This window comes from Dipodomys ordii, unplaced genomic scaffold (genome assembly GCF_000151885.1).
Source record: "Dipodomys ordii isolate 6190 unplaced genomic scaffold, Dord_2.0 Scaffold3, whole genome shotgun sequence".
Lineage (NCBI taxonomy): Eukaryota > Metazoa > Chordata > Mammalia > Rodentia > Heteromyidae > Dipodomys > Dipodomys ordii.
The window spans coordinates 7,164,897-7,187,801 of record NW_012267219.1 but is presented as its reverse complement, the minus strand read 5'-3'; the positions used below and the strand labels follow the sequence as shown (position 1 = coordinate 7,187,801).

At 37.7% G+C, this 22,905-nt stretch overlaps 1 protein-coding gene across 3 annotated transcripts in view; it reads right to left on the bottom strand.

Annotated features, from left to right (window-relative positions):
- Tbk1 (TANK-binding kinase 1) overlaps window positions 1–22,905 on the bottom strand; it is a 46,184-nt gene that overhangs the window by 4,227 nt on the left and 19,052 nt on the right. For all 3 annotated transcript variants that reach the window (XM_013020894.1, XM_013020885.1, XM_013020901.1), the window contains exons 9-20: window positions 20,475–20,585; window positions 16,175–16,354; window positions 13,531–13,727; window positions 13,165–13,223; window positions 12,701–12,792; window positions 11,230–11,331; window positions 9,266–9,344; window positions 2,982–3,103; window positions 2,812–2,888; window positions 1,582–1,621; window positions 983–1,084; window positions 794–890 (exon numbers count right to left, since the gene is read on the bottom strand). In XM_013020894.1, the coding sequence (XP_012876348.1) occupies window positions 794–890; window positions 983–1,084; window positions 1,582–1,621; window positions 2,812–2,888; window positions 2,982–3,103; window positions 9,266–9,344; window positions 11,230–11,331; window positions 12,701–12,792; window positions 13,165–13,223; window positions 13,531–13,727; window positions 16,175–16,354; window positions 20,475–20,585 (1,258 nt within the window). The remainder of the gene's footprint in view (window positions 1–793; window positions 891–982; window positions 1,085–1,581; window positions 1,622–2,811; window positions 2,889–2,981; window positions 3,104–9,265; window positions 9,345–11,229; window positions 11,332–12,700; window positions 12,793–13,164; window positions 13,224–13,530; window positions 13,728–16,174; window positions 16,355–20,474; window positions 20,586–22,905) is intronic.

The window sequence follows — 22,905 nt, the reverse complement described above, 5'->3', positions numbered from 1 at the left end:
GTGGGGCCTGAACTCTGGGCCTGGGCGCTGTCCCTCAGCTCTTCAGCTCAAGGCTAGCACTCTACCACTTGAGCCACAGCGCCACTTCCGGCTTTTTTTTTTTCTGCTTATGTGGTGCTGAGGAATCGAACCCAGGGCCTCATGCATGTGAGGCAAGCACTCTACCACTGAGCCAACTTCCCAGCCCTATCCAAAAGTTTTGTTGTCAAACATCTAAATTCTTAAAACACATATTAAGGAAGTGGCGCTGTGGTTCAAAGTGGTAGAGCACTAGCCTTGAACAAAAAGAGCTCAAGGACAGTAAGCGCTCAGGCCCCAAGTTCAAGCTCTATCACTGACCAGAAAACAACAACAAAATATTAAAATGCACTATAGGCATAGAAAATATGTCCTACCTCTCCATTCTTAATCATCAGACATAAGTTTAAGAGAGCTGAATTTTAATTTCTCCTAATAGGATAAAAGATTTTAATACAGATACTTTTTTGGTGGTGGTAGGGATTGAGCCCTATACTTGCTATATAGGTGCTCTACCACTTGAGCCATGCCTCCAGCTCCTCTAAGATACATTTTTTTTGCCATTCTTGGGGCTTGAACTCAGGGCTTGGGCACTGTGCCTGATTCAATCTGTGCTCAAGGCTAGCACTCTACCACTTGAGCCACAGTGCCACTTCCGGCTTTTTCTATTTATGTGGTACTAAAGAATCAAACTCAGGGCTTCATGCATGTTAGGCAAGCACTCTACCATTAAGCCACATTCCCAATCCCTCTAAGATACTTTTGATAGCTGTACCTCATTAGTGTAGTCTTGATACTTTGATACTTCTTCTTCAATATCAAAACACTGGCTAGTTAGAGATAATAACTGTTTCCTAAGATGAACCATTTTTCTGAAAATCAAAAAGAATCTGTTAATAAGCAGCTTTGGGTAAAATTCTCACAATATGAAGTACATATTATTACCCCAAAATAGTGCCCTTACCCCATCCATTCTTCAGACTTAGCAAAAAATGCTTCATACTTTTTAACACATTCATCTGTAAAGTGGGTCATAGCTTTTGTTGCATGGTAATACAGTTTTTGCCTGTAAATTTAGAAATAACCAAAAAGACTTAAGTGAACTTCACTGTTTCTACTTTCAATATTTAAACATTTTCAAATGTCTCCTAAATATTTCCTAAAATGACTGTGTGGATTTTGAACATTTGCAGTAGAAAGCAAAAGTTTCTAGGGTAGACATTATAACAGCAAGAGGAAAAAGATGGTTTATATTTACTGACTAAGAAAGTGGTTATGTATGTCTTTGCTTCTATTTCTTGATCTCTACCCTCTTCCAAACATAGTACCTGAGGCAGTAAACAACTGAGCAGAACAGTGTATTCCCCCCCTCCTCCCTCACACCCCCTTCTTGTCCAGGCAAGAATGAGCTTCAAAAAATGCAGTCAGAGTAACAATCCAATAAAGTCAAGACAAATAAGTATTTGTTGCTGAATCTAATTTTTTAAGAAGAATCAAATAATTAAAGGCCACTGAAATAACTATGAGAGAAGCTAACTTATTAAACATAATCTAGACACTTACTTATCAAATTTGTGGATTTGTTCTTCATTATAAGCTAGTCCTAGAAATAAGAAAATAGCACATATTTGTCTTAATGTGGAATTGCAATATAATGAACAGTATTTTTTCTTTTGAGATTATTTCTTCAAATACCTAAGAGTTTGAAGCAGATGCCAGACTTGTGGCCTATGCGTTAAACATGACTTACAGATTTTATTTGACTGCACAATGTTAACACACACAAAAATTTTTTTTGGGGGGGGTCTGGTAGTGGGGCCTGAACTCTGGGTCTGGGCGCTGTCCCTCAGCTCTTCAGCTCAAGGCTAGCGCTCTACCACTTGAGCCACAGCGCCACCTCCGGCTTTTTTCTTTTTTTTTGCGTGGTCTGAGGAATCGAACCTAGGGCCTCAGGCATGCAAGGCAAGCACTCTACCACTGAGCCATCTTCCCAGCCCCACACACAAAAATTTAACTGCCAACATTTAAAAACCAGGGTATTTCTAACAAAACTTGTATTTCTACCTTTTTCTTTTCAAGTACTGGGATTTGAAGTCAGGGCCTGCACTTCCTAGGCAAATGCTCCACCATTGTGCCATACCCCTAATGCTCTTTTGCTTCAGTTAATTTTCAGCCTGAGGCCAACCTCAGATTCCAACCTATGCCTCTCATATTGCAGATACGCAGTTTGTTCATTGAGAGGGTGGTTTTACTAACTTTTTGCTCAGTCTGGCCTTGAATCCTAATTCTCCCAATCTTTGTCTCCTAAGCAGCTAGAATTATGGGCACAATACACCACACTCAGCCCTCTAATTTTTCTTTTATGGGGAAAAAGGGGGCAGTTCTGGCTCCTCACTGTCTCCTTTCAGTCCTGGCTGTTATCTGCCTGGCCTCTAAGCCCTTTGGAATTTAGGAGCCTGATATAATATATTCCAAAGGCTGACTTTAAGTGCAAGTTTTTTGTACATTCAAGTTGTTCTCTAATAGAATCATACCTCTAAAACAAGTATAACTGGAAGTGGCACTGTAGCTCAAGTGGTAGAGCGCTTGCCTTGAGCTGAAGAGCTGATGGACAGCACTCAGGCCCAGAGTTCAAGCCCCACGACCGACAAAAACAAAAAAAAAACCCCAAAACAATAAAACAAGTATAACTGAAGTAGTCACTTTTACAAATATACCACATTAATCCAATGGAATTATAACTAATAATTAAGGCTGATTTCATTAGATTAACAAACACCAAATTTTACTTACTACGTTCTGCTTTGTCTTTTTTGAACTGATAGTAAATCTCTGTGATGCAATTTAACAGGACTTGTAGTTTTTCTACACTATTTAAGAAAGAAAAACCCAAAAAATTAACTGAATTGTTGTGAAAAGGACATTTAATAAGATAAAGAATTCCTAGTAAAGTTATGACCTACTTTCTATCTTTTGGATGGGTGCCTTCTTGATGTGCCCAGACATCAGCCAGCAATCCACCAGGAGATAGTCTGCTCTCGATGTCCTGAAGACTGGTTTCTATTGTTCCCTGAGAGCTGGAAAGCTAAATAAAACCAATAGGTTCAGACCCAGTTGCCAAAGTCAGAAATGATAATCACAGCACCAACAGACTCTACAGACTGTATTGCATTTCTCTGTAGATTACATCAATTTAAGCTAATTATGTACATCAGTAAGATGTACATAATTAGAAAAGAGCAGCTTCTTAGGACAATTTCCACCAATGAAAATGTATTAAAATATAGACTAGTATTAAAACAATTCATGTAGTAAATACTTTGTTTTTCCCTCTTTTTAATTTTTCAGTGCTAGGCATTAAACCCAGGAACTTATACATGCCAGGCAAGTACTAGTGAACTACATACCTGGTATAGTAAATACTTTTTAAATTTTATGTAGGTTTTGAATGCCAGGCTATGCTGTGTGTGTTTGTGTGTGTGTGTGTGTTGTTACTGGGGTTTTTACTCAGGGCTTTGCATTCACTCAGCTTTTTCAATCAAGGCTGGCACTTGAGCCTTGTCTCCCATTGGGCTTTTTGCTGGTTATTTTGGAGATAGTACCTGTGGACTTTTCTGGCCAGGCAGGCTTCAAATCTCAATTTTCTGATCTCAGCCTCTCAATGGCTATGATTATAGGGTGACCCACCAGTGTCCTGCTAAACACTTTTAATTGTTCAATCAATCTTGTGTTTCTTTTTTTTTTGGTCAGTTGTGGGTCTGAACTCTGGGCCTGGGTACTGTCCCTCAGTTCTTCAGCTCAAGGCTAGTGCTCTACCACTTGAGCCACAGCGGCACTTCTGGTTTTTACCACTTGAGCCACAGCAGCACTTCTGGTTTTTTCTGCTTATGTGGTGCTGAGGAATTGAAGCCAGGGCCTCATGCATGCAAGGCAAGCACTCTACCACTGAGCCACCTTCCCAGCCCTTGTGTTTATTTTTCTGAAAAAAAAATTAGTTAACACTCATTTGCACTGAATGTTATAAACATAAAGAACTATTATGAAAGTCCTCAATGGAATATGTAGGTATGTACAGAATGTGTTTTCTTTATAAAGGGCCTAAAAAAGAGTAACTTTTAAAAATGAAAATGAAAGCCATGTATGGTGGTTCAGACCAGAGACCAAAGAATCACAGTTCGAGGTTAGCCTGGGCAGAAGGTTTTGAGACTCCATTTCAACTAATGGCTGATTATTGTGGCTTGATTTGGTCATCCTCAGTGACACTGGGAAGCAAAAGTAGAAGGACTGCAGCCTAGGTTGGTTGAGGCATGACCTACCTTGAAAATAACTAATCCAAAAGGGGCTGGAGCTATGACTGGAGCAGTAGAGTTCCTGCCTCCTAAATGTGTTCCTGCCTCCTAAATGTGTGAGGCCCTGAGTTAAATCCCCAGTAATGTCAAAATAAATAAATTTTTTTTAAAAAAGTAAATGAACGGGGCTGGGAAGGTGGCTCAGTGGTAGAACACTTGCCTTGCATGCATGAGGCTCTGGGTTCGATTCCTCAGCACCCCATAAGCAAAAAGAAAAAAGCCGGAAGTGGCGCTGTGGCTTAAGTGGTAGAGCACTAGCCTTGAGCTGAAGAGCTGAGGGACAGCACCCAGGCCCAGAGTTCAGGCCCTACAACTGGACCCCCCCCAAAAAAAAAAGTAAATGAACATCTGGGCACTACTGGCTCAGACCTGTAATCCTAGCTATTCAGGAGGCTAAGAGCTGAGGATCGTGGTTCAAAGCCAGTCCATGAGACTCTTATCTCCAATTAATCACAGAAAAAGCCAGAGGTGGTATTGTGGCTCAAGTGGTAGAGTGCTAGCCTTGAGCAAAAGGAGTCAGGGACAAAGTTCAAGCCCCAGGCCCAGCAAAAAAAAAAAAAAAAGTAAATGAACAGAAGCCTTATCTAATCCTGTCTAAAGTTAAGCTTAGGAAATATATTGCTTACCTATCATGTTACTGAGTATTTGTAAATCTTATTAAGAAAGGATAAACGTTAGAATTAAATATGTCTAGATATTTAAGGGGTCTAGATATATTTCTCTGCTCCATGTGGTTTTTTTTTTTCCGGTCTGGGAGGGGGTCCTGACCCCTTCAAGTGTTTGTCCATGCCCTCCTCTATCTCCAGCCATGAACCAAGAGGAGCTGAGACATGGGGAACATGTTATTTCCTTGTTTGTAATCCAAGCCCTGAGCCTGAGGGAGCTCCCAGGTGAGAGGACAGGAAGCAGGCTGGGCCCTTGGTTATCTACCTGAGGTTCAGCCAATCACTGGCTTTGGCAGGTACCTTCTCCTCCCTGGGACCCTGAACCCATCTAAAAATGTCAGCCTTGGGCTCCTTATACCCTTGTACCTTCCACTCCTATACACATAACTCCTACTCTAGCAGAAAAGCTCTACAAGGCGGGAGAACACCATTTACCCAAGAAGGGCTGATGAATGTCCCTCACCATGGAGCCCAGAAAATTGCAACGCTAGGGCCTTCCAGTTCCCTTGTTTTGAAACTTTTTTTTTTTTAACCTGAGACTGACAGAACTTTAAAATTCAAGCAGAATGTCAACCCTTAGAAGGGTCTCATGTCTGTGTTGACTTCCTCCAGTTCCCTATAGACAGAGAGGAAGACCCATTATTGGGTTCTGAATACTAAAATCAGTTCCACTTAAAAACAAAAGAATCTACACATTTTTTCCAACTAAGTTAAGCTAAGAAACTACATATATTTTATTATTTTATCCCTTACTTATAGTGAGCATTTTCTACTTGACTATACCAAACTGGTCCAAAATATTTGTTTTTCATCAAGATGAGACCTTTATACCTGCATAAACATGATCCGTATTATTTGGGGTCAAAATTAGAAGATACATTTATAAATCTAACAGGTAGGCTAATGGTTAAAACAATACTTGCTAAGTCCCAAATTTTAAAGCCTTCATTTCATGGCAGGTCATCTTACTGAGAAGACCAACAAATAAGACTATAGTCCTTCTAGCTGATGTGGGATTAGTGAGGGAAATTACAGGAAACAGCAGGCGGGAAGAAGGAAAAGCTCAGAGGAAAGAGGAACAAATATCCAAGCCACTTTCTGACAAAGGCCACGGAGACTTTCAGACATCTTAGCATACCACTTAAAAAAGCTGCAGATTTGATCTGCTATGTCATCAATGTTTGATTAAAAAAATCTCTGCTCATCTTTTTGTCCAACTCAGTACCATAAATTGAGTCCTATGTTTTCAGAAGGTCTCTTCAATATATTGAATAAATCAACTGACCAACTAAATGAATGAATGAATACTTGTAAACAAATTGAACAAAATCTTATAGTTATCTTTGTTACTGAATTGAATGAGATAAATTAAAACTAATTGGACTTTTGTAAATAAACTGGTAAAAATATTAACTAAGATGAAATGTCAATGACTAAACTGTTTCAAAGTTACTTAACAAAGTAAAAATTTATTTTTTTATTTTTATTTTTTGGGTCCGGTTGTGGGGCCTGAACTCTGGGCCTGGGCACTGTCCCTCAGCTCTTCAGCTCAAGGTTAGTGCTCTACCACTTGAGCCACAGTGCCACTTCCGGCTTTTTTCTTTTTTTGCTTATGTGGTGCTGAGGAATCGAACCCAGGGCCTCATGCATGCAAGGCAAGCGCTCTACCACTGAGCCACCTTCCCAGCCCCAAAGTAAAAATTTATACATAGAATCCTTTCCTATTTATAATAATGATGAAAAAAATCTCACGACATATATATATATGTTTTATGTATATATATGTATGTTATATATATATATGTATGTTTTATATATATATATATAGATAGATAGATATAGATATATACGCATATATAGGCTTACTTCTGTTTTCCTAAGTCTATACCTCCCTGTTTTGGTAGCTAGGCACTCCCCACCCTCCTTTATGAATAAGACCTTTCTCACCCCTTCCATATAAAACTATGCATCAAAATATTCCACTCACTCCTTATCCATCCACCCAAGTGTGGCCAAGGTGTAGGCACATTGCATTAGATAGATGAATCAGATCCTCTGGCCCTGAAAAAATGAGGGATAGAAGAACCCTAATAACTGATAACACAGAGGAAATTAAATTCACTAAATAAACTTACATCAGATGGGCACTAAAAAGTTGTGCCTATAATCCTAGCTACTTAGGTGAGTAAGCTCTAGAAGATCAAGCTTTGAGGCTAGCTGGGGCAGAATAGTTCACTAGATTCCATCTCCAAAATAACTAGCACAAAAGAGGGCAAGAGTCATGACTCAAGTGGTAGAACACCATCCTAGCAAGCAGGAGGCCCTGGGTTTAAACTCCAGTGTCACCAGAAGAGAAGAAGAAGAGGTATGGAAGAGGAACAGTATCCTTCCTGTCTGGTTTTGAGATGCTGAAAAAATTTTAATAACCATTGCTTGGGTTTAAGTAAGCACATGTGGTAGTTCTTCTATTAAATTAGAGTTTATATTCTAATGTTCTCAACATTAGTTATTAGTTATTATTAGTTATTAGGCCTTGCATGCCCGAGGCCCTGGGTTCGATTCCTCAGCGCCACATAAGCAAAAAGAAAAAAGCCAGAAGTGGCGTTGTGGCTCAAGTGGTAGAGAGCTAGCCTTGAGCTGAAGAGCGAGGGACAGTGCCCAGGCCCAGAGTTCAGGCCCCACAACTGGACCCCTCCCCCCCAAAAAAAGAATTTACATTCTAATTCTTAAAATTTTTAAGGTCTTCAATTAGGAAAAGAGCCACAACTCAACTGCTAATGAGGAAAACCAAGCAATCTAATGAAAAGAAGTTGGCTTTAAGTTAGAAGACAGATTGGTAGTCCTTAAAGACTGTGTCAGTAAGCCATTTACTTACCTTTCCTTTGCAAATCTCACAAAAACAATTTTCATTGAAAGCTTTCAAACAATGCTTTTAGCACTAGGAATGAATTTCCATTGCCAGTGCATGAGCTAAGTCAAGTTCTAAGCTAAAAGCAAGGAAGAAAAATGCAAAACATTTCTAACAACAGAGCTCTTTATTTAAATGCAGGTTAATATTGGGGATGACCATCTCTTGTTTCTCTGACTTCCAATCACTTTATAGCAGAACTTTTCAAACCTTTGGACCAAGACTCACTAGAAATTCTCTTTGTTTAAATTCAGTAACATTTTGAAGTCTATAAATTGAACTGAGATTTTCATGGGACAGTAATTTCCTAATGCTTGATGCACATTATGGTTCATTCTGTTTAAAAAAACAACGAAAAAACCTGCTGATGGCAATGCACTAAACTTCACAACTTATCACTCATGTTTGAGATATAAAACTGAGGAAAAGTAACAACAATTTTTTGGATGTTACTGCGATTTGAACTCAAGGCCTCTTATTTGGTAGGTAGGTGATCTACTACTCATCTACCACGGAGCCACAAAATGGCCTATTTCTGAGAAAAAATAAAAACAAGGATGCAAAGAATTGAAGGTCTTACATGGCCAGCCAGGAACAGGTAGGTACATAGAGAGAGATCTGGGAGTAATCCATGAACCTCTGTAATACAGTTAAATGAGAGAGCCAGACTTCTTGGAATGTATCTGTATCTGTTGGTACTTGTTTATTTATTTGTTGGTCATGGGGCTTGAACTCTAGGCATGGGTGCTGTCCCTCAGCTCTTCAACTCAAGGTGAGTGCTCTACCACTTGAGCCACAGTGCCACTTCTGGTTTTCTGGTAGTTAATTGGAGATAAGAGTCTCATGGACTTTTCTACCTGGGCTGGCTTTGAACCACAATCCTCAGATCTCAGCTTCCTGAGTAGCTAGGCACCCTGCTTTGCCTTGAGAATTATAAATCTTTCTTTACTTTTTATTTTGGAAATGATCTGATATTTCTAGACAAGTATAAACAACCTATATTCAAATGCATGTTAATTTGCACTCATAACCTTGCTTTAATTGCCAGAGGAACAACATAAGAGCATTAAATTTAAAAAACAAGAAAGGAAGGATAGGTGGGGAAGGGAAGATGGACAGATAGCTGCCCAAGTTTAAAAACACAGTAGGCATTTGTAAATGTTATAAAGAATTTCATAGCAGTAAGTCTCTAAAGATGGGAAAAGACTACTTACTCGTTTTTCTGGAGATTTGTAGAAATCTCATTGTTAACAAGAAAGGTTAAGGTCAATCTTGCCAGCAAAGGATTATGGCCTTACAATTTTCATACTTTTGCAAATACTTACTCTCAACAACTTGGTGTGTATGTCTGAAATTTCACCTAATTCTGCTGCTTCTAGGTGAATCTTCATCAACTTTTCATATCTGCATGAAAAGTCAGTCACAGAAAAAAAAAGTATAATAAATGCATAGATTTAAAAAAGATGTTTTATGAATTATTTTCAGCTTTTTTATTTTGCTTGGTTGTTAAGGACTCCAACTCAGGGCCTGGGCTCTATCCCTAAGCTTTATAGCTCAAGGCTAATCTGAGCTCCATTTCCTGGACAGTGCCCAGGCCCAGAGTTCAGGCCCCACGACCGGACCCCCCCCCCAAAAAAAAAATTATTCAAAGTCTAAATGCCAGCAGGTTATAAGAAAACCTTGAGGCCTTCCTTCTGAAGAAGACTTTTTTTTTTTGGGTCCGGTCATGGGGCCTGAACTCTGGGCCTAGGCACTGTCCCTCTCAGCTCTTCAGCTCAAGGCTAGCGCTCTACCACTTGAGCCACAGCACCACTTCCGGCTCTTTTCTTTTTTCTTATGTGGTGCTGAGGAATCGAACCCAGGGCCTCATGCATGCAAGGCAAGCGCTCTACCACTGAGCCACCTTCCTAGCCCTGAAGAAGACATTTTTTTATACAGTAGTTTCCCCTGATCTGAGGTGTTGCTTTCTATAGTTTCAGTTAGTGGTGGTCAATGATTGTCTGAAAATATTAACTGAGATATTCCAAAAATAGTTCATAGGTTTTAAGTTCATGTTCTTTTGAGTAGTGTGCTAAAGTCATATACCATTTGTTCCTTCCAGCTTGGGATTTGAATGACCTAGTCACCCTGTATATCCACACTATATATACTATTCACTTGCTATCATGTATTGTATGGGGTTTGCTACTATCTGAGGTTTCAAATATCCACTGAGCATTAATCAAGGATATGGAAGGACTACAGATACGGATGAAATTAAACAGACAAGTTAATTTCAAATAATCTTTTTTTTTTTTTGGGGTCCAGTCGTAGTGCTTGAATTCTGGGTCTGGGCGCTGTCCCTCAGCTCTTCAGCTCAAGGCTAGCGCTCTACCACTTGAGCCACAGCGCCACTTCCGGCTTTTTTTTTCTTTTTGTTTATGTGGTGCTGAGGAATCAAACCCAGGGCCTCAGGCATGCAAGGCAAGCGCTCTACCACTGAGCCACCTTCCCAGCCCAATTTCAAATAATCTATGTCAGTATAATAGTAAAAATTCTAGATTTAAAAATCAACGAAGGGGGCTGGGAAGGTGGCTCAGTGGTAAAGTGCTTGCCTTGCATTCATGAGGCCCTGGGTTCAATACCTCAGCACCACATATGCAGAAAAAGTCGGAAGTGGGTGCTGTGGCTTAAGTGGTAGAGCACTAGCCTTGAGCTGAAGAGCTGAGGGACAGCACCCAGGCTGAGAGTTCAAGCTCCAAGACAAAAAACAAAACAAAACAAAAAACAAAACGAAGGTCAATAGTATATACTGACTTCATTTAGTAAGTTTCCTCTGTAATTCTAGAAAGAAGGCAGTTTAAATTATCAATTTTTCAAGAACCTTCCAGATATAAACCTAACAAATAAGAATAAAGTGCCCAGGCCCCACAACTGACCAAAAAACCCAAACAAATAATAAAGTAAAAATAATTCCTAAAATTCTAAAAATACTCATTAGTGGTGAATCTATAGATACTTCTTCCTATTTCCTTAGTTGGTAATAAGTTCACCATTTTACTATTCAGACTTTCTGCTAGACATGATATCTTTTTTAATCTCCTTTTATCCTTTACAAAGGGATGGTAAAATGCCACCAGAGATGGCATTTGTTTCTTACTGAGAAAACTGTTATTTTTCCCCTTATGATGGACCAACTACTATCCTAAGGATGTTCTGTAACACAAGCACTTGCACGGCATGCCACAAGACAACTAAATAGAACATTTAATACTTTTTCTACTGCTAGCAAGGAAGAAAGTCTACTCACGCTTTCACTGTTTTCTCAATGTTTCTGATGCAGAAATCCAATGTAATCACAACTTCTGTCTTTTTGTGAACAGTTTCATTGTAATCATCTTTAACTAATTCACTACAAAATAACATCATTGCCATTAGTTTATCTAAGGAATCATTTACTTTTTCTTGCTTAGTATTAATTATACCAGCACACTATAAACTAGCATACGTAAAAATGAATAAAAGTGTAATCACTCTTTTATGTTTGCAGGAATATGTTTGCAGATAATATTTTGTTCTAGATTATAATTATATATTGTGTATATTATAATTATTAATTCTATTCCAGATTAATTAATAAAATTAGTTTTTAGACTTTTTTGAGGTTACTATATATACTCATCTATGATTACATTTATGTGATACATCTGAAATAGGCATATCTACAGAGACATTGTTTTAGTGGTTGCCTAGGGCTGGTTGGTTTGGGGAAAAATGATGAGCAGTTGGTTTGGAGGTGATGAAAGTGTTCTAAATTTAGAGTAATGGTTGCATAGCTCTGTAAACATACAAAAATCACTAAATTGTCCATTTTTAATGGATGAGTTATACAGTATCTAAATTCTATAATGCTGTTTAAGAAAGTAAATATGACTTTATTTAGGAAAAAGGTAGGTCATGGAGGAAGATTCTGAGGACTTACCCATAGAAAGAATATACTGCACTGAATTATGACAATGCCAAAGTCTTCCAAGACAGCAAAATAACCACTAAGTAAAGGTCTTTGGAAATCATACTGTAGTTTTAAAGTTTAAATTCTATTTTTCCTCTTGATTTCACAAGGTTATTTTAAGAGGTACATGATGGGCTGGGAAGGTGGCTCAGTGGTAGAGCGCTTGCCTTGCATGCCAGAGGCCCTGGGTTCAATTCCTCAGCACCACATAAGCAAGAAGAAAAAAGCCGGAAGTGGCACTGTGGCTCAAGTGATAGAGTGCTAGCCTTGAGCTGAAGAGCTGAGGGACAGCGCCCAGGCCCAGAGTTCAGGCCCCACAACCGGATCCAAAAAAAAAAAAAAAGAAGTACATGAAAAATAGCCATTACTTTTTGTTTTTGTACTAATTCTGCGGCTCAAATTTAGGGCTTGGGTACCCATGAGCTTTTGTGCCCAAGGCTAGAGCTCTACCACTAGAGCCACAATCCACTTCTAGCTTTTTGGTGATTAACTGGAGATAAGTCTTACAGACTTTCCTGCTTGGATGGCTTTAAGCAGGAATCCTTAGATCTCAGCCTCCTGAGTAGCTAGGATTACAAGCATGAGCTATGGTTGCCTGGCTCCACCAACTGTGTTTGTAAATTAACTGTGAAGCAAATAGAATAGAACAGAAATCAAGTTCATGGGCCTAACCAGTCTGAATTATCTGATTATCAACAAGGGGGTGATTATAAATTATTCAGTGAGACCTAGCAGAAGAATAATTTAAAAATTTCCACCTGCTACTTACATCAACCACCGAATTCCCTTTCGCATTAACTCCTGATAAAGCAGCAAAGTTTTGGCAATTCTACAGGCATAACACACAACTCCAGTTACTGCCTGATGGAAATATAAGTGGTGTCAGAATTTGGTGCCATTGTTATATAGAATATGAAAAACTTTAACACATACATTTTCAGGCTTACATATTCCTATTAGGTTGATATAAAATGTAACTACCAGTGTCTAAAAGCTAAGGGCAGCTATAACTAATAAAATATTTCATCATTAATTTTATCTAACTGATAAAGAATTTTTCTTATAGTAAGTTCAAGAAAGGATACCAAGTAGAGAGAATACAAATAATTTAGAAAAGGTAACAATTTAAAGGAATAAGTTCCTAACTCATATAGACACATATGCTTATGCCTCTACTGCTGACAGGATAATTTAAAATCAAATGTTCACATAGTAATTTGCTTAAATACTAACCTTAGCCATACTTGCATCGCCATCTAGATCATAACGTGGATGTACTTTAGGGAGGGAAACTGAAATATGAAAAGGGGTAAAATTTTATTTTATTTATTTATTTATTTTGGTCCTGTCGTAGGGCCTAACTCTGGGCCTGGGCACTGTCCCTCACCTAGGCCCAGAGTTCAAGCTCCACAACCAACCAAAAACAAAAACAAAAAAACTATATATGAGGCTTTTCAAATTTACTATTATTTATTGACTAATTTATAAAATTTTAGTATTTACAAAGATCTATGTCATCACTTTGATGACAAATTACTGGTTTTTTGTTTTTGTTTTTTTTTTAGAAAAAAACAAACAAGGAGAAAAATCCATACGTACTTTTCTCATAGCGTAATCCTATGGTATTCAGGGAATCCCGGCTTACTACAAAGATTGGGTTTTCCTCTGTGGTTTTAGGAAAATGTTGTGCCAACCTTCCAGGTTCTAGAACAAGGCGTCGCCCTTCATAGATGAGTTCTTGATTTGAAGAAATAATTTTGGTTTGTTTATATACCAATTCATGAAATACAGTAGCACTATGAGAAAAGTTTAAACAAAGACAAAATACAAGTTTAGATAAAATGAGAGACAAATCTTGATTTTTAAATGTTGAGTTCAACATTTATTTCTAAGATCAGGACCAGTTCCTATAAATGCTTTGTTAATATGAATATAAACTTACTAAAATGAAAATTCCCAACAACCTGTATAATATACATTATATATATATACATAATATATATAATGTTTAAAAGTGGGGAAAAACACAGAGAGCAAATAGATACCTAGGTTTAAATCTCAGCTCTTCCAATTACTTGTAATAAGTGTAACTCCTCTGTACTTATTTTCCTCAGTGGTAAATGAAGTAACAGTGGTAATCATTCTCATGTCTGTGAAGATTAAATGACTTAAATGTGTAAAGAACAGTATTCTCAAGAACAGTACTCTCAACGGGTGTGATGTTTGCTAAATAGATTTAAAAATAAGCTATTCTCAAAATGATATGTTTGGGGAAAATATGGATTCCCCTGAAGACATCTATGAAATCAAAGAAATGTTTCAGCAGCAGAGTTGTGGTCTGGCTCTACCACAAACTTCTGCTTTGATTGGCTCAGGTTGGAAAGACACTTAAATTTAACTGTACTTTTAAAATGAACATGGTGGTTAACACCCAATTCTGTTACCTAAATATTCAGGCTATTGAGTAGCAAAATGATGATGAGTAATATTAAGTTGATATTATGATGTTCACTTTGTATCTTATTTATATATTGTAGGTTAGATTTTCACACCTATGATAGTTTACCTAATCTATTTTTTTTTTTCTGGTGCTTGGGTTTGAACCCTAGGCTCGTGCATGCTAAGCAGGCACTTGAACACTGAGTCAGATTCCCATCCCACCCTTTTATGAATTTTATGAGATACCAAAACTGCTATTTGGATTCTGTCAAAAGAGAAACTCATTAATTCAGACTTCCCTGGTTTTAGATGCAAGTATGTATAAATATTTAGTTAGATGCAGTTTTATCACATGGACAGATACTTTTTAAATCTAGGTATAATGTATTTCTGTTCATATTCAACAAATATTGAATATATGTCTAGTATTCATTGTTTTATGACATTATGTACAAATAAACCTAAGCTATATTTAAGATTTTAGGCTTTAATATATTTTTTTGGGGGTCTGGTCGTGGGGCCTGAACTCTGGGAGTGGGTGCTGTCCCGCAGCTCTTCAGCTCAAGGCTAGGGCTCTACCACTTGAGCCACAGCACCACTTCCGGCTTTTTTCTTTTTTCTTATGTGGTGCTGAGGAATCGAACCCAGGGCCTCAGGCATGCAAGGCAAGCGCTCTACCACTGAGCCACCTTCCCAGCCCTAGGCTTTAATATTTTTAAAGCAGGATAATACTCTTAGTAAAACTGAACTCATATACCAGCAACACAGTATTTATAGTTATGTGACCACATAATTTTTTGTCACTTGTAGGGCTTGTTTCCAGGGTATGGATGCTAACCCTGAGCTCTTTTGTTCAAGGCTAGTGCTCTACTACTCTGAGTCCTAGCTCTACTTCCAGTTTTCTGGTGGTCAACTGGAAATAAGAATCTTGTGGACTTTCTTGCCGCGATCCTCAGATCTCAGTCTCCTGAGTAACTAGGATTACAGGTGTGAGCTACCAGCACCAGGTATGACCACATAATTTTCTTTTTTTTTGTCGGTTGTGGGGCTTAAACTCTGGGCCTGAACGCTGTCCCTGAGCTCTTCAGCTCAAGGCAAGCACTCTACCACTTGAGCCACAGTGCTACTTCCGGCTTTTTTCTTTTTGCTTATGTGGTGCTGAGGAATCGAACCCAGGGCCTCATGCATGCAAGGCAAACTCTCTACCACTGAGCCACCTTCCTAGCCCCTGACCACATAATTTTAAAGAAGTCACAGAAATTAGTTTTGTAATACTTAAATTTTAACTACAAGCTAATTTACCTGTAAATTTAAGAAAAGTCCTTTTCATTTTTTTGGCACTGCTTGGGTTTGTAATTAGGCCTTCATGGAAGAAGCTATCCCCAACCCAAATCCTTTTTATTTCAGAGCTAAGTGAAAAAGAATTTGCTGAGTATTCAATCATAACTTTTCCAGTGAGAATTGAGTGCACTTGATGAAACTGGTGTTTTTGGTTTTTTTTGTTTGTTTTTTTGGGTCCAGTCGTGGGTCCTAAACTCTGGGCCTGGGCGCCATCCCTCAGCTCTTCAGCTCAAGGCTAGCGCTCTACCACTTGAGCCACAGCACCACTTCTGGCTTTTTACTTTTTGCTTATGTGGTGCTGAGGAATCGAACCCAGGGCCTCAGGCATGCAAGGCAAGTGCTCTACCACTGAACCACCTTCCAAGCCCCCAAAACTGGTGTATCTTACTGTCCCAGTTTAGGAAAATATTTACTACATAACACAAGGCATTGATACAAGAAAGATATATAAACAGGTACTTACGTATTATAGCTGTGAATATAAATTTTATGAGCCGTCATTTGTTGTAGTGAAAAAACATGAATTATCATTCGGTGAAGTATATCACTAGTTTCTGCAAAAAACTGGTCAAAACCCCAGCACTTTTCCTGGTCTGCTTCAAGGATGTTTGCAAGAACAGGGGTAAGTAGTACCTGAAGACCTCTAAAATAGTATTAAAAAAATAGTATTGAAAAGTACAATCCAAACCAGGAAATCAAAGAATTAGCTATCTTACATGTTGAAAATCTCTTTTCTGAAATGCTTGGGACTTTCTCATTTTGGATCATCTGCATATATACATTATAAGTATCTTGGAGATGAAACCAAATCTAAAAATGGAATTTTTTTATATATCATATATATAACACATAACCTGATATAACTTTATACAGTATTTTTAGTGTACCTGAAGTTTGGCTGTGATCAGTCTTGAGGTCAGGTATGAAATTTTCCACTGAAGGTATTATGTCTGTACCCAAAAAGGTATGGACTTTGGAGCATTTTGGATTTTGAATGCTTAATTTATATTATTTTTTTCTTGTCTTTTTAAGAAAAACTTATAGCTTGCCAATTTTTCAGAAAGTTAAATAACTTTCAGTTAACGGCAAATGTCAATAAATTAAGTTATAGGATTTTAATATTAACTTTTCTTTTGCTGGTAATTGTTTCAATGCTTGTCAAGCTCCAAGCTTCCTCACTTTTCTAAATGCATTATGCTCATGGTTATCCAGGTAAGATCAACTGACTATAATCAGATGTTCATGAGGGTATTTTATTTTCAGCAAATGTCTCTAATGTCCTTGTAATATAGCAATCCAATACGTAACTTTACATGCTAGATTGGCATTTATATGCCTTCTTTAGAAAGTATATTATGGGGCTGGGAAGGTGGCTCAGTGGTAGAGCACTTGCCTTGCATTCATGAGGCCCTGGGTTCGATTCCTCAGCACCACATAAGCAAAAAGAAAAAAGCTGGAAGTGGCGCTGTGGCTCAAGTGGTAGAGCGCTAGCCTTGAGCTGAAGAGCTGAGGGACAGTGCCCAGGCCCAGAGGTCAGGCCCCAGGACCGGACCCCCCCCCAAAAAAAGAAAGTATATTATGATATTAACCTACCAATCAATAGTAGAATTCAACAGGGAATAATCTCTGAGTAAAAAGATGATATACTTTAAAAAAACTGAGTGTAAGAACCTTTGCTTTCCTCTGTTTTCATTAAATTATAAAGCATGGTCATATAGGTTTCCAACTGTGGAATTTCAAATGGTCTTTAAAATTTAAATTTACCTATGTGATAAACACTAAAATAATCCCTTGTCTGTTAAGTTTTTTTTAAAATATATCTTTTTTTAAAAATGTTCTTTTCTTTTATTTTATTTTGTTGTTGTTGGTCCTGGGGCCTGAACTCTGGGCCTGGGCACTGTCCCTCAGATCTTCAGCTCAAGGCTAGCACTCTACCACTTGAGTCACAGAGCCAACTTCTGGCTTTTTCTGCTTATGTGGTGCTGAGGAATTGAACCCAGGGCCTCATGCACGCAAGGCAAGCACTCTACCACTGAGCCACCTTCCCAGCTCCAAATGTATCTTTTTTATTGTGAAGATACTGTACACAGGGGTTACAGTTACATGAGTAAGGTAATGAGTTAATTGTAATTGAGCACTGTTACCCCCTCCTTTGTTTTACCCATATCATCCCTTCTCTCCCTCCCTTCCCAACGCCTCCCTCTGTTAAGTTTTAAGGTATATAGTCAATGTTTTTATTTTTACCAAACAGCTATATATTCTCTTTCCCTTTGTTAGTAATCCAAATCTTTCTAACACCCCTCCTCATGTGAGGTAGATACGAGAACCAGCTTTTACTGCAATTAACTCAAGGTTGTCAAGTGGAAGCATAACACAGTTCAATGAAAATCAACCCAGAAATGTTTATTCACACAAATAAAAGTCTTTTTTTCTTACTGATCTTTTAAAACCATGAAAATGTTGGCTTGGGAATGTCTGATTTGAGGTGAAGAAAAAACTAGAGGGAAACATATCTGAACAATAGAAAGAGACCAAATCTTGATAAAAAGTTTGACATCAAGGATTCAGCTATATTTTGAGTCACATATACACATGAACTTTTAATTACAAAGCCAAGCTATTTCCTTCACTTAAACGAGCCAGATGAGGTTTTTGTTGTTGTTGTTGTTATGCAGACTTAACTAGCTCATTAAGTGTTTTTGTGTATTTGTATGTGTGTTTTTTGTTTTTTGCTAGTCCTGTAGCTTGAACTCAGGACCTGGGCACTGTCCCTGAGCTTCTTTTGCTCAAGGCTAGCACTCTACCACTTGAGCCACAGCACCATTACTGGCTTTTTCTGTTTATGTGGTACTGAGGAATCAAACCCAGGGCCTTGTGCATGCTAGGCAAATACTCTACCACTAAGCCACACTCCCAGTCCTCATTAGGTTTTTTGTTTAGTTGTGTCCATTGTTCATTTATATAGTACACTTTACAACTCTACTTAAACAAAAATTAAATATTTACAGCCTATCTTGGCTCATGCTGTAATCCCATCTACTCAGGAGGCTGAGATCAGGAAGATAACAGTTCCAGGACAGCCTGGAGACCTCTTCTCAACCTATAGTGGGGCATTGTGGCATTCACCATGTGAATCTCAGCTATATGAAAGGCCAAGATTGGGAAGAGCATGGCTCATAATCAGTCTAGGCAAAAAAATCTGCAGGACTCCATCTGACCATCTGAACTGGGAGTGGTGGTATAGATCTAACTCAGCAATGGCATAAACAAGAGGATCATTGTCTAGATATGGATACAGGTTCCTACTCAAATAACCAGTGCAAAAATGGCTGGAAGCATGGCTCAAGAGGTAAACTGTCTGCCTAGCAAGTATGAGAATTGAGTTCAAACTCCAATACTGAAAAAAAAAAAAAAAGAAAATCACATAATCTGTTTTTGGAAGATAAATTAGTATGCTAATAATTCATTGAACAGACAAGGTCTGTTATTCTCCAGAAATAAGCAATATATAGTTTAGACCATCAGATTATGGCTTCCAAATTCCTGCAATAAACAGCATGTGTTCATTTTCTGAGCTCTTTACATGTTATCAATTTTGCCTTTGCCTGAGGTCCCCAAATTACATTTTACTAAGTAAAAACTTAACACAACCACTATAATATTAAATTTCTGTTTCCTAATACAATGAGTTTTCTATGGTAAATCTATTTGCATGACCAAATTTTACTTCTGAGACTTTTTTCTAGAAAACTTAAGAATGAAATTATAATGACAATGGTTCTTGATAATCATTTTATCAGTGAAACTCTTGGTTTAAATGATTTTTCACAGGACCCTGTAAAGTGCTAAGTAATATTAACTTGTTTTAGATGTTTACTTACATGCTGAAGGCATACAAAAAGCACCCACAATTCACAATAGGCATTAAGCTAGATGCTAATCATATCCTATATGTTTACTTGTAGATTATATATCTATCTTGGTTGGAAAAAAATAATTCAATAATCACAATTCTAAATACTGAAAAAGTGTTGACTATATTTCTAGAGTGAAAACTAAAATAATTTACTATCAGTGGCAATGTAGAGGTAGAGTAAGTACTTGCCTAACCCGTGTGAGACTGGGTTTAATCCCCAATACCACTAAATAAATAGATAAATAAATAAAATAATTGATTTTGTACTTTGAATTTCTCTTGCACTAATTGCTTGTGATAAGATTCTTACCTGACATATTTTTGAGGCATGGTTGCTAAATTAATGAAGACCCAAATAAACATTTGAAACTTGCATAGCAGTACTAGAAAATTATTGTATCTCATCTTTTGAATCATTTAAGAACTTAAAAAAAATCAGAACAGTAAATGTTTTAGTGATAGCTTTCTATAATTCCAGTCGAGAAATTTACTGATATCTATGCCATTCTTTGTAGTCCACTGATACAACATTTTGTATAAAAGATACCTTAGTCTTAAGTGGAATTCCCACATTGGGAAGAATTTCAAAATTAGATATTAGTAATCTTAAAAATATATCCCTGATGCCCTAGGAAGAATGTTTATATAGCTCAGAATATTTACCACAAAAAACAAAAATCACATGCTTTATTTAATAATACCTAATCAAAGTATCCAGTCTGAGCTATATAACAAGACCTATATAACAAAACCAACAAAACCCCTAAAACTATATTTGAAGTATCTGAGTATGCGTGATTTTAGACAATGAAGCACAAAATATGAAAACTAGATACACTATATTTACCGAGAAAGACTACAAGATTTAGGCATCTCTCCGCTCCAGTCAATTGGTCCATTTTCTGCTTTTTGTACTCCAGATATTGCCCCAGAAGGCTTTCCAGTAATTATTTTATACCTTAAGAGGAATAAAAGCAGAATAAAATTAGAAGTTCATTACTATATAAGCCTATTAATGGGCTTTGCAAAAGTAGTTCCTCAATTGCACCTATAATTATCTACTAGACGAAACTTTGTAATTGATGGTCAGAGGATCCATAAAACAATCAAAATACTTTGAATCTGACTGACTGAAGCAGAATAATGGTTGTATGAATACTTTATATATGTCATAATTAATTTTCATTTGGATCTCAGAGTGCCATTAACAGCATCTTGATGTTCACAACAAAAACATCAATTTTTCCATCTGAAAAAATGGAGCAAACACAAAAAGTTATGTTACAGAATATCTCTAGACCATGAAAAAAAGCAATGAATCCCTTTTAGCCTACATTATTCACAGGCAAAGTCCACTGATAATAAAATTACCAACGAATGAACAACAACATTCGTTTAAGAAAACAAAACTAGGGCTGGGAAGGTGGCTCAGTGGTAGAGCACTTGCCTTGCATGCTCAAGGCCCTGGGTTCGATTCCTCAGCACCATATAAGCAAAAAGAAAAAAGCCGGAAGTGGTGCTGTGGCTCAAGTGGTAGAGCGCTAGCCTTGAGCTGAAGAGCTGAGGGACAGCGCCCAGGCCCAGAGTTCAGGCCCCACGACCGGGCCCCCCCCCCAAAAAAAAAGAAAACAAAACTATACAGAACACAGTATCAGAAAAATTCTTTGCATATTGAAAACATGTAACATGTAGGAATAGATGTGCCAAAATTATAAGGGCAAATTTAATGAGATTCCAGATGAGGATGTTAAAAATGGATGGACTGAATAGGTAGGGATGGATGGGGAAGCAAAAGAATACAATAATGATGTAGCAAGTCAATATAAGCAGTCTTTTGGGTTTCAGAACTTTTTAAAACTAAACTTAACATAGGAGGGAAGTATTAGTTTGTCTTTAAGAATACTTTTACTTACATGAAACTGTAAGATATAACAGAGGAATATTAGGTAAGCTTACAGATATAATTTCTGACAGAAGCTTTTTAATGTCTAAATAAATGTACTCTGAGAAAATCAGTATCTTTGTTTAAAAGTAGAACTAACCAGTGAAACTAGTAAGATCATTTGCTGCTTCCTCAGCAGAAGCAGCCACAATTTCTGTCTTAAGAGATTTTTCAAAGGAAATCAATGTGAAAAGTAAAAAGTGTTCACATGAGAAATTTGCGGAGGAGTAGCTGGAAATATATGAGATCAATGCAAAAGAAAGGCAAATAGGATATAGGAATACTGTTCTGTATTTACAAAAGTTTAATTTTGTTAAGAGCCATATAAACATTCATAATATATGAGATGATTAGGGAACAATTGCTATAATGTGAGATAAACATATCATTCAGTAGTAAATTAAAAGTTGCTAATGACAAAGCACTTTTAGGCATTCATTAATATCAATGTTCACAAAAAGTTGAATTTCTGTGCAAATAAAGAAACTTTGCTAATGTATAACTGCCCATGTGAGGATCAGGAAAGCCATTAGGTCGCTTATGAATCAGATGGCTCCTTTCTTTCTTTTTTTTTTTTTTTGGGTCAGTCGTGGGCCTTGAACTCTGGGCTTGGGCATTGTCCCTCAGCTCTTCAGCTCAAGGCTAGCACTCTACCATTTGAGCTACAGCGCCAATTCCGATTTTCTGGTGGTTTATTGGAGATAAGAGTTTCACAGACTTTCCTGCCTGGGCTGGCTTTGCAGGCGTGAGCCACCGACCCGGCCTAGATGATTCCTTTCTTAGGAAGCACCACACTTCTGATTTAATCCATTTTTAGGGCAACAAGATGTGCAGATAAAAAGCAAGATTAACTGTTTGGCACAATTTCTGTTGAATGAGACAAGCACAAACTGACTTTGAGCCTTTGTTAATGAAGAGATTTTATAAAAAAGACATGCTGTAAAGTAGGCTCAGGGTGACACTATATAAATATCTCTTGTACAATTAGTGAATGTCTTCTCCTTGATACACCTACTGCACTTACTGGACAGCATGTAAATACTCAAGTTTCAGCAAAAGTCACATCATATTTTACTTCCTCAAATTAGCAAAAGAAAAACATGCTTCTTCTGTCAATTTTCTTTTCTTTTTTCTTTGTTGGTTGTGGGGCTTGAACTCTGGGCCTGGGCACTGTCCCTGAGCTTTTTTTTTTTTTTTTGCTGGACGTGGGACCTGAACTGTGGGCCTGGGCTCTGTCCCTCAACTCTTCAGCTCATGGCTAGCGCCTACCACTTGAGCCACAGCGCCACTTCCAGCTTTTTCTGCTTATGTGGTGCTGAGGAATCGAACCCAGGGC